Here is a 15,760-nt window from a genome sequence, read left to right on the forward strand (position 1 = left end):
TCCATTCTAAGTTTCATACTTGAACGTACCTAAAAAAAAGAAGAAATGTTCTAACATGCATGTGCAGAGAAACAATTGACACACTATCAATACTTAAATATACATACACTGTCTCTTTAAAGGAAGGGGGAAATAATGCAATTTCAGGGAAGGTCACTGAGTTTTACAACTACTGTAGTCTGAATAATTCGTTTATGAACTCAAAGAATGAGGAAACCATTCTATGCCAGACAACAAACGACATTTGCTAAAGATTATGGGAGAGATTATAGTAGACTTCTTCCTGGAAGGAAGCACATCTTTTTCTCACAAGAAAAACAATGTTACCATTATCACAGAGTGGAAAAGACTCAGGACATTATTATTTTTTCTGCACGTGTCAGATTTGCTATTTGACATTATTGTAAGTGCACAAAAAATAATGAAACCGCTTCAGAAGCTTCGTCTAATACTGTAGATATATGAAGGTTTGTATTCTATCAATAGGCTACAATACAGTCCAAAACGCCTGCATGCACTGGTCCCTATATGACAAACCAGAGGAAGAATTTTACCATGCAAAACTACAAACAATATATACCACTTAATGAACAAAAAAAATGTTTGTTACAATAAATTTTAAACCAGATTACAAACTCGGGCAGCCGCACTTGGTTTTTGTGGAGTTTAATTTGCAAACTTGCATCAGCTTCACAACCAATCATAATTGTCCAACTGCTTGCGTCACACCTCTTTGAGCCAATCAGAAATCTACACGATGGTAGAAAAGATCGGGGTTGGACCTTAATTCAGCAAGACAGTCGGGAAGAGTCAAGGGACGGGTTGGTACGGAAACCTGGAGGTCTCTGCTAAAATCCAGAACGGATACCCCAAGGTTTTATTTTATTACAGCCCCAAAAGAAATATTTCCATCATGGTGGTGGTAACGGCTTCAGCTGGAAGCCACAAAGTGCTCCTGATATCCGGGAAACAACCTGGCTCACCGAGCGGCTCACAGACGGCCTACAGCCGGCAGATATCTCTGGTTTTACCGTCCAGTCAGGTGTCGTCGGACTCGGACTCCAACATGTCTGTGGGGCCGCCGGTGCGGAAGCGACAGAGGCTCACTCATTTGAGTCCGGAAGAAAAAGCGCTTCGCAGGTGAGTTTAAGTAAAATAATCCGACTCAGTTCAGTGTTTGGAAGCCTAAATCGTAGCCATTGTTGCGGGCATTTAAACGAAGACACGCCCTGATGTTTACCACCAGCTGGAAAAAATTTGCTGCTAAATGCCCAATTTTTATATATATATTTTCTACCGTTATTTTTCTGTGTAGTTATGCTTTCATGTTTCTGTGGTGTGGCTGTTATCTTGGCCATTAAACTGACCCAGGGTCAGCTCCTACACTGCCTGCGTGGCAGCAACATGAGCGCAGATTGCTCCATCTGATTCAGCCAGCGTCATGGAAACCTGCCTTTTTTTTTTCCTCAGGAAACTGAAGAACAGAGTGGCAGCTCAGACTGCAAGAGACAGGAAAAAGGCCAAAATGGGGGAACTGGAACAACAAGTTGTAGAATTGGAGCTGGAGGTATAATATTTACTGAAACTCATAATATTAAAACACTTAATCCACCATAACTGGCTCAGTCATGCCAGTTTTAATAATAATAAAACTAATAATAAAAGTAAGGAATGCACTTAAATTATTTTTAAGACTCATAAGTGGGGCAACTTTTCGGTTTCATTTCTATACTTTGCTTTCTCGCCAAAAGTCATGCTTCACTTCTCCATAAACCGTTTCCAAGTTTCATGTGTGAACATCAGTTTTTTTTTTTCTCACAGAACCAGAAACTTCACATCGAGAACAGAATGCTTCGGGAAAAAACAAACGGTCTCCTGACAGAAAATGAGGAATTGAGACAGAGACTTGGGTTGGACACCCTGAAATCAAAAACAAAGGTAGGGACTATAAGGAAAGAGCTGATTTATGGACTAAACCATACATATAGTTTACCTTGAGTCCTAATAATTTTTTTCCCTCCCTCTTTTAAAGGTTCAGACGCTGCCATCCAACGGGAACGACGCAGGTTTGGGGATCGGGTCTTCTGAGTCCGCAGCACTCAGGCTACGTGTGCCTCCGCAGCAGGTGCAGGCCCAGCAGTCCCTAAATCTGAAGACTTCTCAATGGATACAGATTGTCTTGACTCTACAGACAATGAGGTGAGACTCGATCACCATGTCAGTTTTAAAGGGATGATTGGGTAATTTTTAAATGTACTATTAAGCCGACTGATGGGTATAACTAATTACTAGTAATCATCATTAAAATGGCAGTAGTCTTCAACATGGGGGCAGTTGGGATATTTGGGGGTTCTTCATAGAATGACAGCTTTGACATTATCTTGTATATCTACCAATGCAGTCTTTGCACTAGTTTGTATTAAATTGTTGCTATGGGGGTTAGATTGCTGTTTAGAAAAAATGGCCACTATTGTATCTGAATCCATCTAATCCCCTTCTGTCTTCCCTTGAACAGTCTGATCTGCTGCTGGGCATTCTGGACATCCTTGACCCAGAGCTGTTCCTCAAGTCTTGTGATCAGGAGTGCCAGGAGCCGCAGGTGCTGCTGGTTGGAGGGGGGCACCCAGTACCTGCCGCCCCACCTGCGCCTCTGGGGACCCCATCAGTTAAGCTGGAGGCCCTTAATGAACTGATTCACTTTGATCACATTTACACCAAGCCAGTGGAGGAGGTGAGCAGCGAGCAATGCAGCAGCGACTTGGAGAGCAGCACCAATGAGAAGAACGATGGGGCCCCCTTCACCATTACGGAGGTCGTAGTCGAGGAGGAGACGGTCTGCGTGAAAGAAGAGCCTGATGAAGTGGTCATCCCTACCTGTGTTGGTCACAGTGAGGCAGATGGCCTCTTCCCTGGTGCCTCCTCCTCGGCTCTCGGCACCCTGGAGAAGGAAGCCTCACTTGCGGACACCTACAGCGACTCCGGATATGAAGGGTCCCCTTCCCCTTTCAGCGACATGTCCTCTCCCCTGTGTTCTCAGAGCTCCTGGGATGACATGTTTGCCAGTGAACTCTTTCCCCAACTTATCAGCGTCTGAAATCAACTCTGCCCAAGAAGTCTAATATGTTAAATTGTAAATACACAAGCTAATGTGTAGTGTTAAATTTTCAGTTTCTATATTTTAAAACTAATCTATAAGACAAACTGTAATTTTACAGCAGGTCTGTACCACTGCCAGCTCTGTTAGTGGTAGAGTTCACGATAGAGGATTTAAGATTGCCAACAAATCTTTCACTCATTCTTCAATGACATATGGGTGGATCGGTATTTGTATTTTGGGGGGGGGGGGGGGGGGGCCCATCAATTAAACATTACACTTATTTATTTGTGTATGGCTTCAGAGTCCAATGTCTGCATGTATAAAACAAAATATCTTCACATTTTTGCTTGCTCTCCTTGTAGTTGGATTTCTGTATTAAAATCTTGCATCCATACCTTGTCTCTGCATTGATTTTCTTGGTTTGGTAAAGAGGATGAATTTAATGGAGTTACAAGTTTCCTTTTTGATCCTTTATTCCAAATTCTATAGGGATGGTGATTAAACTGTTTCCTTCTGATAAACCTTTCCTTGGTTAATTAGACTTGAATGTCTAAAGGAGAGTGGTCTGCTGCAGGTTGGCACTTAATGGATGTTTAAACTGAAAGGACGGAAAAAGGAAAAAATGGTCGTCTACACCAATTTCTGACATGAAATGATTAAATTATTCTTGATAGAATAGGGTGATATTTACAAATGACAAATTTTAACAAAGTTTCTCCAAATGCCCTTTAGTCAAACTTGACTTAAGTTCAAGTCATTTAAAAAGTATTGGGGAGAAAAAAACTTAAAGATCCAACTTGGCCCTTGGTTTTGGCACAAAACCTTCATGCTTCTGCTAGATTGCTGGGAATTGAAATTCTCATGGTTTTGGACTGTATATAACCCCCTGGTCTAATTGGAGGGTGGAACAGACCCTTGCATTAAAATTTGTCTTTTTAATCTTAGAATGTGATTAAATTTAGAAGTTAAAGGTGTCCACATTTTACTACTTTTAAAGAGGCTAATTGACTTACCAGTAACATGCATATTTTTCAATGGGTGGGGGAAGCAGGAGTGCCGGCAGAGGGAACCCATCCATGCAGGCTATGTTTATCTAAACTGTTAAACCTGCAGATCAGTGAAGTTGGACAGCCTTCTATTCTCATGGCCACATTCTGTTTCAATTGTGATCATTTTTTAAATACTGCTACACAGAAAACTAAACTCTTATTTCCCTTTGGCTCCATCTTAAAGAGGCTCTAAATAACACCGTGTGTCTCTCATGAGATTCCCAAGAGTTAAATTTGAAGCCCTCTTTGCTTACCTACAAAATCAGGTCAGTCTAAGTATTGTTAAAGGGAGACAAAAGGAAGAAATGATTTCCCCTCAGGACATGTTTCTAATTTCAGGGACTTTTGTGTATAGAGGAGAGCAGTTTCTGGTATGGTCATGGGTCTGGCCCACTGAACAAAAGCCCCTGGAGTCCCTGTTGTGAGCTGATTAGATCAGGTTTTTAACATGCAACGTTTATGCAATTGATTGAGCTGTAACTCAGTCAGCACCTAGCTGCCTGTCTCCATTAGGGTCTTTTTTGTACTGATTGGAAAGATTTGTTTTGTGATCTCTGCCCTCATGGCTCACAGCAACACATTTCTTTCTGAATTTCACCCCAGGCCTACCTAGGAAATCTGTCTTAAACATCGAAGTTGTCAAATCCGCCCTTTCATCGTAAAATTCCCTATTTGGTTCTATTGTTTTTTTTTTTTGGCTCTTGTGGGTGGTTAAAGAAAACCACAGAGACATTGACGTAGCCTCTTAAAAAAAAGAAAAGTGTGGTGACAAATTCACAGAATCCTATTTTGAAGGTGCAGACACAGAAAAGGGCAAAACCAAGTCTCCAGATGTTGAGCCGAAACTGAAAAGTGACACAGTAGATTTTCATTTTCAGTCTGCAAATTCTGGTTTGTGTTAAACTACGAGACTCATTTCGGCCCTATATTTCCTTTGAGGTTTACTAACATGGTGCACTGTACTTTGCCTTACAATTTCAACCAGCATTTACATTTCACAGTTGGGAGGTTTAGCATAAGAAAACTGGATTTTAAAAGTTTGCTCTTAAAAAAAGGAAGGTCAATGGATAGATGTTCAGTTCCTTCGTTCCTTAAAGGCAGGAAAGAGGATTTTTTTTCAATGGCTGTTTGTATATTTTTGAATCGTACGCTTGTGTCGGTGCCCCCTCCTTCTCTACGCTGGAAATGTTTCCGCCAGTAATTTTGTATTTCACTTAGAGAGGCAGGAAAGTGCCAGGATGCACCTAGTCAGCAGAAAATCTCCATAAGAAGAAGATGTCTCTGCCGGCGTTATCACTTTAAGTTATATTTTCATTTGTTGATGTGTTCTTGCTGCTGCATGTTTCATAATAAAAAAAAATACAGTCTTTACTACAGAATTCAACATTATTTACCTGTCCAGCAGATGTTTTGGGACCATAGCAACCATTTTCAGACCTTTTTGCTCCTTCAGGGCACGCCATCTCTGAAAAGAATCTCTTAAACACACACTTAGCCGGCTCCGTTTTCTCCCACTTTCTCTCCATTCACAAATACATAAAAAAATGCTTTCTTTTCCAGTTAGGTTTATCAGAATTTGGTTCGGTCATTGATGCTCCAGTTTACACAAAAGAGTGAACAAATAGCTTAAAAAAAACAGCAGCACCAAACAAGCGTAGGAGCACTTCTTTGTGCTTTGGACCTCTAGCTAAGCAGTGTATGAGTTATGCTTAGAGCCTACATAAATAACGTCATGGCGGCAGAGGTGTCAAGTAACAAAGTACAAATACTTTGTTACTGTACTTAAGTACACTTTTTAGGTATCTATACTTTACTCCATTACTTATTTTTCTTCTGACTTCTGCTCATTACATTTTAACACAAGTATCTGTACTTTCTATTCTTTACACTTTTAAAGCAAACGTTTTAAAGCAAACGTTACTTGTTCCTCCTGGTTGAATGTTTATAAATATTTATTTCATGTCATGTGCGCCATCCAATGCAGATCATTGGCGCCATCCACATCTAATTGGATGAGTCATATAACGCAAACACTGATTGGTTAGCTAAAGGAAGTCATCAGAAGCAAGCAGGTGTTCTTCAAACTGCAAACGCGAATTGTCTATGCCATGCTACAATGTGGGATTCAGAAAAAGATGTCGAAAGGTCGGATACAGGCGAGAGCGTATCGGCAGATGGAGACGGAGACCAACAAGACCTCCCTCATCTTTGTCCCTATCTCATAGAATTTTTTGAAATAGTCGAAAGATTGAGCTTTTGATTCATATAGTGGCTGCTTTTTTTTAAAGGTTACTTTATACTTTAAGTAGTTTTTGGAGCACATACTTTTTCACTTTTACTTGAGTAAAGAGGTCAAGGTAATACTTCAACTTTTACCAGAGTGTTTTTAAACTGCAGTATCTATACTTCTACTTAAGTAACAAATGTGTGTACTTTTGACACCACTGAATGGCGGCAGGTACGCAAAATGTTTGATTGACAAACAAGCAGCCAATCCACTTTAGTATCTACAGTAGACTAGCTAATGTTTTGCAGGCACCATCTCAGCCACAGTTTATAGATTTTATTTAATTCCTTTTTTGTACAGGGGGGGCATTAAGTGCAAGAATGGCAGACATCGAATCATCTTAGATTAATCTGGACAATTTTAATACCCTTAATGGATCTATTATCTTTCCTTCTAATGCCCTGTCAACAGTAACCGGATGCTGGAGTGCATTATAGTTGCCATGGAGTAAAAGGGGGACAGTTAATCCTTGGCAAGTAGCACACAGACAACTAGCAGTGTGTGCTCAATCTAAATCCTAGCTGTGACAGCGTTCTGCAGGGAAGCATTGGCTGAGATACTGCAGCCAACAACTTCATGTTCACCTTCTAAACACATCTGGTCCTGTTAACCCTGTCTTTCTCGTAAACATAGCAGCTGCCTGAGCTTTTGCAATAACTAACCATACAGCGTGTTGCTGTGTCATCTTATTACAGCTCATCTTCTTAGCTGGTTCTTTAGCCACTAAGGGAGCTTTGGCTTCCATCATGTTTTCAGTTTTTTCCTCACATAGAAAATACTCAATTTAACCGTCCGTTCACTTTAATCTTATGTTTATCCAGGAGGAGTGAATACTGCAATGCAGTGACTGCTGCTCTTGACATTCTTACAGTTTGACCTGCTGTCATTTATCTAAACACACAAATGTTTTGCTATAAACTTTGAGCACCAATATCTTGAATAGGATGGAGTTGTGCCCAAAATAGCTGTTTTTAGTGCTACAGCCGTTTTTCCCTAATCTTTAAAGTGGTGTCTCCTTTTAAACAAACTGCTAAATTGTTTGAATAAAAGAAAGTTTTACATATCAAGTATATATAACGTGATTATACCTAAAGTGCCTCATACCTCTTTTTTCATACTCATGTTACATAGCACCTTTCATATTTTATATATATATATCTGAAATTATATGTAATAGAATGAATGTGAAGCCAAAAAAGATATTTTTAAGTAAAAATCAGAAAATTATTTGGCTCATTTGTTGTCAGTTCCTGACAAAAATCCGGTGCAATCAGCCTCAGAAGTGCCCTAACTAGAAACGAGTGTTTGTGTGTAATTAACAAAAGAGCAAACAAAATAGCATCTTAGAGTCAAATGAACACAGCAGTAAGTGTCACGAATAAGGTTGCGGATTAATCCAAAGCAACTACTATTACAGGTTTGCAGATCTCAGAGAGCATTGATTGTTTCTATCATCTGAAAAGAGGGAAAGTTTGGCCTGAGTGTAAATTTACCAACCGCTGGAACTCCTAACCTAAGAGGTAAATGGTAGCTCTGGAGGAGCTGCAGAGATCTGCAGCTCTGGAAGAGAATCTTAATAGAATACAGTCTTTTGTGTGAATAAATCACATAGAAATCATGTACAATAAAGGTAGGATTGTTGGTTGATTAAATAGGGAAATGTTCAAAGGCTATTGGTATTGTTGCAAAGTGTGATATTTTTCTTTGTCTTATTTTCACATAGAGCTACGCATGTATAATAGCAATGGTACAAAGCCACACTTTCTTCTGAACGTCAAAGCTGGATCTTAATTTAGAGCCGGACTTGTCATGTCACATATGTATGGATTTGGATAAAGCTTTCAGCAAGTCTCGTGTTTCCGCACTCAGCAGGATTATAAAGAGGATTGCTGAACCACACCGTCAGCTGCCACTTCAGTATATATACCCAGGTTCACAGTTGGAGCTTTCACTCCATGCAGGCTAAACATTCAGCTAGTTGCATGCTTAAACGGGAAAATAAAGAGTAAATGTGACCCTTGAGCTAAGTTAAAATAGCTTACATTAACTTTACAAGAAGTTCAACAGCTGATCAAACAGTTTACAGATGAACTGAGTCACATGTAAAGCAAACAAGAAGTCATGGCAGTGAGAGGTGCCTATCAGGCCTCATGTGATGATTTTCTCACGTGAACGGAGAGCGTGAATGGTCTTGCTGTTTTAGGGGGGCGGGGAGGGGGTCACATGGCCAGGGTTTTAGCAAATTCAGTCAAAGGACAAAATATGATCTAAAAAAATGGGACGTTGCTTTGGTATGTTTGTGAAAGAGAAAAAGTAATTAGTCGCTGGTGTAATTACCTACCAACTGCATTTGTCCAACTCTCTCTAGCGAACGCATTTTCCCTTTGGGCACAGAGCACAAACGACTGCACCCAGTCACCTTTTAATAGCCAGGGAGAAAGGCTTGTTAATCTTGTCCTCCAGGTCCAGAAGGTGTGTTTCTTTCTCTATAATCATGATGAAAAATCGTTACATCCAGCTTGTTTTTCCAGATTTCGGAACCTACGGAACAACAAGTCGACATGCATTTAATCATAGAATGACAGCTTGAATCAGCAATGTCTTGTTCGGTACAAGCTGTTCAGCATTGTACAGTGAAATAAACTGCTGTAAATATATATATATATATATATATATATATATATATATATATATATATATATATATATATATAACTGTTTTCTCACCCCTCGTGGGGTGGTATGTGTCATCCTCAAGCTCGGGTCCTCTACCAGAGGCCTGGGAGTTTGAGGGTTCTGCGCAGTATCTTAGCTGTTCCTAGGACTGCGCTCTTCTGGACAGAGACCTCTGATGTTTTACCTGGAATCTGCTGTAGCCACTCTCCCAGTTTGGGGGTCAAAGCCCCCAGTGCTATATATATATATATATATATATATATATATATATATATATATAACTTGGGGTTAAAGTTCACTGTTCCCCTTGGTAGTTTCCCCATTGATAATAAAACACTATATACATAAATGGTCTAAAATCAGTCAGGCCCCTTTTGATCACATAATTAACATCTTATAGTATTACGCATGCATTACATTATCAAAGATGTCTGCTTCCCTGCTTTTTACACACACATTAAAACTGGAGTTATACTATCTATACGCTTTGACCTGATGTCAGTCTACTGTTTGATACTATAACTAATGTAAGCCCTTTCCCAAGGTTTAGGAGTGATTAGTCTATCAGTTCTTGTCTTGAAATAACAGTTCATGCATCATTACAAAAGAAAATAATTGTTACAAGAATAAATAAGCTATAAAAACCTGTATTTGAAACAGTACTATAAATGAAAATAGGCGATACAACACAGGAAAAATACATGGCACAAAAAATATATGTTGTGCAATTTCCAAACTGTATTCGAAGATTTTATTAAACATGCAGTATAGTTGGGGGATTCAGACCATCCCTCCATTTTTCGTCACGCTTATCCCAAGCGGGGTTGCGAGTGATGCTGGTGCCTATCTCCAGTTGTCTATGGGCGGGAGGCGGAGTACACCCTGGACACGTCGCCAGTCCATCGCAGAGACAAATAACTTTTCACGCACACAATCACACCTAAGTACAATTTAGATAAACCAGTTAACCTACCAGTCAAGTTTTTGGACTGTGCGAGGAAGCCGGGGTACCCAGGAGAACGCACGCATGCTCATGGAGAACATGATCCATGCAGAAAGGCAACAGTTCTACCCACTGCACCACTGAGCAACCCGGTTTCGAAACCTTGAAGAAGATTTTTTTCCTGAACTGTGAAATGTATTTATGAGGTCATACCCAGAGAGAACCCACCCTAATTGGACTTTAGGGCACCGCTATTGTATATTTCATGGGCTTTTTGAGTTGAGATTAGGGCTAAAGAAAAGCCTGATTAGCTCTTTCACACTAAACTAGGGCCTTTATGTCTTTGTGTTAGTCACAACATGAATCCAACAGATTTAACCTACTCTCTTCTGGATGGCATTAGAGAGCAGATTTGTTTGAGTGTATCAGAAATCTCTTATTTAGACTAAATATATGAACATGCTAGGGGACAGTACAAGTGACTGAAAACAGTTCCTAAATACATGCATAGATCCAAGCTCCTCATAGTAGGAGTTTGGGTGTATTTGGGTTTTCCAACCGTAGGAAAGCAGCGAAGTATCAGGCTTCTGGAAAAGCCTTTCCAAAGAACCGTCATTAACCATTTCAAGAATCTGTAGGTTATACTTAGGAATTGGATCAGCAACAGGAAACAAGGTAATTTAAATTAACAATCTATAAATGTAGATTAGAAGACTAAATGATACCAGCAAATATGTTTTTGGTCATGAAACATATTTCGTTGAGGTAAAGCTTTAAATGACATTTTCTCAAACACTAGGGGAGGTTTATGTAAGGCCTTTATAGTAAGCCATGGTGAAGAAGTAGATGGAGTTAAAATAATGGCTATTTTATCATTAAATTACCAGAAGCTTCAGATTTAATTTCTGCATATAGGATTATGTTTTCATCTCGACTGTTAAGTAAAGACAAACTTACAGGGAATTGGTAAACATCTAGAAAGCAAAAGTTCATTAAGTGTTTTTAACTATTATGTACTCTTTGTAGACATGTCATCATGTGTAAATTTAATATACTTTGAATTTTCATTGCAACAAAAGGAATCAACTTCATTTCTTTCAGTTAGAGTATGTTAAACTCATTTAATTAGAAAGTCTATGGTTCATTTTGAAGCTTCGATGATTCTCTGCACATCAAACAATGGAAACACTCTGTCTAAACTGTGGCTCTGACTGCATGACTTGCTATTAGTGATGCACCCACTTTCCAACCTTGCAGTCAGTGACGGCGGCCTTCTCAACCAGTGGAACAATCTTATTCATTGTTGCTGTTAGCAACCAGGTCTGGTAGGTCAACTGTGTTAATGCGTGTGTCATCTCTATGGCTGAACCAAAACACAAGGAGGAGTAGGAAGGCTGCACACACAAGTGTTTTTTTCAAAACTTTGCACTTCTGAGAGTGAAGTTTTCCACTACAGGACTGTTTCTGGGAATCATTTAAATCACATCTTGAATTTGAATCTCATAGGTAATCCGTAATGGAATATGAGCAAACTTAAAGTTGTCAAACACTTTTATATAAACTAACTTGGCAAATAGCTTACCTTAAAAAACAATGTGTTTCAAAATGTTTTGATATGTTTTCTTTTAAAATATAAATTTAACCCTTACCCTTGGTTCCTTACATGGAACCAACTGTTCCATGCATTTCACATTAAGAGGTCTCAACGAGGGAGTTAGTACATGGAACAAAGACTATTTATCGGGTAGCCCACTTTATTTTAAATTTCAAAAAGCAGCAGGACAATTAAGAAATAGCAAGATTTGATTTTCAAGTTCCAAATATGTATTTTTTTGTGGCAAAAATATATACATCAAGTACTACACTAACAATAGTTCCTGTAAAACCAGTGAGTCTCAATATGCTTCAAATTCTAGTACAGCACATATCATTGCCATCATTTTGGCCACAACCAATAGTAAAGAAAATGTATGATAGAAGGTGTATTATAAGTAAAGGGCTGGTTATACTCCTGCAACAATGTGTCGCAGTGAGCTTGCTGGAGATATTTTTGATTTATGCCCAATATTGAAGCGTGGTCTGTGCTATGTTATTCCACGTCACAACGCAAGAGTGACAATCACAAACTGGCCGTGGGTCTAGATACGGCAGAGGCGGTGAGGAAGTGGGGGCAAGTTTGTGCGACAACGGAGGGGCATGAGGGCGAAAAAGAGCGGGGATCCAGGTGGAAAAAGGATTCCAGCGTTCTACACCTCGCTCTTCTAGCTCGCTCTTCTAGCTCGCTCTTCTAGCTTCTAGCGAGTTGTTTTCCGCAATGGCCGTCACACAAACAAAACAAGCTGGTGAGTTACCAAACAGGAAATATGCATAGTGTAGAGCGGATGTAGATTTGACCAATCAGATGCCTCCTGTCTGCGGTCACCTACAATTTTGGAGAGGTGCAGCAGAGTGTCTGCAGAAGGGCGGGAGCACATTTGCGTTCACTGCGACACCTACGAAGACGAACTTGTTTCGAAGTATAAATCAGCACTAAGCCTTTACACTTGTACTTGTGCTCGTTGTTTATCCGGGACCAGGTAGCGGGGGCAGCATTCTCAGCAGAGACTCAGGCCCCGTCCACACGAAGTCAAAACGAACACAAAACGCTAATATTTTTAACAACGTTAAAAAAAAGACGGAGACGTAAAATAAATGTGATCGTCCACACGAATGCATGAAAACGCTGCAAAATGTATGCCAGGCCTGTAAGTGGCGCTGTGGTGCCAAAGCAAAAATAGGCGACGAAATGTTGGGCATGCGCACTGATATTTATACATGGTTGCCCTGCGGGTCCATTTTCGTGGTTCAGTCAAATTCAGGTGCTGAACTATGTCGTCGATATTGCTCTGTTCTTCCTGGAGATATTCCAGAAGAAGAAGATTCTGTTGTAAGCCCGACAGCAGGGTGAGTAGCATCAGCAGCAACTATTCAACACAGTACGGCGCCATTGTTGTTGTGATACTGTGTCGCGCATGCGTGTTTAGAGGCGTCGCTATGACGCATGCGTGTAAGAAAAAAAATGCGTTTAGAGCTTGAAGATGGAAACACGAAAACGGCGTTTCAAAATCTTCCCACTCTGAAGGCTTAATAAAAAAAAGATCGTTTACAGACCCCCGAAACGCCGGCTTCATATGGATGAGAGGCTGGTTTGGTGAAAAATTTGTGCGTTTAGGCCAGGGTTTGACTTCGTGTGGACGGGGCCTCACAGACTTCCCTCTCTATAGACCCCTCCTCCAGCTTTGCTGGGGGAAGCCTGAGGCACACCCAGCCCAGCCGGAAGATATAGATATATAGAGGCGTCCAGGGGGCATCTGTAAAAGATGTACTGTAAATCAAGATTTAAAGGTAAATCAAGAGCTTTGCCTATTTTCTCAGCTTTCTCTTCACCACGACATACATAATAAGAGCATTTGCATCCATCCACCTATCAATCTCCCATTCGATCCTCATTGTAGTTTGTTCTAAAGACAATCATTATCCCAATTACCTTCTTCAGCTTTGGTTCCAAGGTAGCATCTGCCATGTTTTCTGGATGATTAGAATTAGATTCTAGCTTAAAAATATCAGGGTGTCCTTTCAGATATAGCACTCACTCTGACCTTTGTGTATCTCTTCTCCATCTAATTTGTATTCTTAAGAGAAAGTCAGACACGATGGAAACACTTCAGAATCCAAAACTGCTCATAAGTGCTACTGCATTTCAGTATTTTCCTTTTTAAATGGATCTGTTTAGGTGAAATCCTGCTTTAAGCTTTCCTAATTTTAATCCTATTAGGTTATCATAAAACCATTTAGCTGTTGAAAAGAGATCACACATTTGGTTCAAAATTTCAAATACTGATGATGTTAGGGAGGTGGAATAAATGAGGCAATCTATCAAAACAAAGGCAGACGGTTTATTAGAACATCCTGGTTAGATGTGTAATTTAAAAGGCTCAAGCTGATGCACTCTACAGGACAACTTGCGTCACACATTGCGCAAGGCTTCATTGCTATGGTTTCGCTTCCTGTACATGTGGCAACTCTGCTACAGGCAGCCTTGTATGCTGAAAGAACCCATTAATCCCCTTGGATTCCTCCCAGACTACATGTCTGATCCTTCCTTTGAATCTCAATAAAATACATCAAACTAAATATAAAAAGATTTAGTACATGTTAAAAGGTATTTAACCCTGCATTATAAATTTGCTTTTAATTTGACCTTTATTCTTCCAGCTATAACCTGACATTGTTACTCATAATACCATGTCTGTATTTTTTCTTATATTTAACAGAATTAGCTTTAAGGAAAGAGCTGGAATCATGTCGTATACGAGTCATCTAGGAGCTCATCCTTGTTTGCTCAGTCTGGACTCCTGTGATTAAAGCTTGTGTTTTCCAGCATGATAATCACAGAGCCCAGATATGCCCTCAAATATAAAAGTTAAATATTGGTTTTCCTATTTGGAATTTCAGCTTTCATGTGATTTCATCAGGACCACCTGAGACAACATAGCACTGTCAGAGCCTGCACAAAGTCTGTTGCAATATTAGAAACTCCCACAGTGCCCAGCAGAAGAGTCATAGATCAATGCTTTCAGGGTAAACTGTGGTGTGGTGTGTCCAATTTTTTTGTGTCACATACTGTTCTAAACAACAATTTGCAATTAAGCAAATCACATCAGCTTTATCTTGACAAATGGGTGGTTTGGTACTAAACTTCCCAACCAACAACATCCACTAACTAACTGTAGAACCACAGCGTCCTTTCAGGTCGATTTGTTTGTTTTCACAGGGTCAAGGGGCTTTCCAGATGTCAAGATGGTGGGTGTTATTTTTCTGGTTGGATTGAAGGTAGATCCTGAAGCAGAGCCCAATATTTGAACAGTGTGTCCTGTTAACTGTTAACTAAAAAATACCAAAAAATCAGCTGACTCTCCTTAGCCTCGAATTTCTTTTAACTCAAAATCCACTGTGAAAACTTGACATGTAAAAACTGGAGATAGCTGAAATAATATTTACGCTTCTGTCTGGCTATATTACACTATATCAAAACTCCCCAATTTTGTCGTTGTTGAAGATGCTTCGGTGTTACATGTTTTACTGGCTAATGTGTGCAGATGCTCCCACCTGCTCTGGACTGATTCCAAAACGACTCTGCTTGGTACTTATCTGGACTGGATGGCTGTAAAACCCATTGAACTTTCCACACATTGAGTTTCTTGATGAAATAAAGAAATCTTATGCTATAATACTAGGGAAATTATATGTGAACTAATTTTAATGATGGGGAAAAAAAAGTGTCACTCACAAAAGATGAAACATTTTTGAGCAGCTCTGTCTCCAAATATAGTTTGCTTATTAGCTGGAGTTCTGCAGCTTCACCTGTTCTGATACCATCAAAGTTGACAAACCTCCTTAATTATTTATAAAGGTCCAAATACTGCAAACAAGTTTTTGTCAATTCTTGGTCAACTATTTTTTGGAACTGTTTATGAAGCCACTGAAATCCACCAGTAAGAAAAAAAGGAGAGTTGTTCAAAAAAAAAAAATCTCTTTATTTAAATCAAGTTCAGTTTTTAACACACAATAATACGATTTATATCGATGGGTTTTAGTACTGATTATTTTCCCCTAAATTCACCACAAAACAGTCTATTTAATTTCAAAACAAACCTTGTAGTCTAATTT

At 39.6% G+C, this 15,760-nt stretch overlaps 1 protein-coding gene across 1 annotated transcript; it reads left to right on the forward strand.

Moving 5' to 3' along the window:
- The first annotated feature begins 770 nt into the window (after positions 1 to 770).
- Positions 771 to 3,207, forward strand: xbp1 (X-box binding protein 1). Its single transcript, XM_038293402.1, is given in 6 exon segments — positions 771 to 1,140; positions 1,471 to 1,567; positions 1,822 to 1,938; positions 2,033 to 2,089; positions 2,092 to 2,199; positions 2,516 to 3,207. Coding segments are annotated over 6 exon segments (1,185 nt in total). The 5' UTR covers positions 771 to 913; the 3' UTR covers positions 3,095 to 3,207.
- Positions 3,208 to 15,760: the final 12,553 nt, after the last annotated feature.

This window comes from Cyprinodon tularosa, unplaced genomic scaffold (assembly GCF_016077235.1).
Source record: "Cyprinodon tularosa strain WSP-4 unplaced genomic scaffold, ASM1607723v1 ctg109, whole genome shotgun sequence".
Classification (NCBI taxonomy): domain Eukaryota; kingdom Metazoa; phylum Chordata; class Actinopteri; order Cyprinodontiformes; family Cyprinodontidae; genus Cyprinodon; species Cyprinodon tularosa.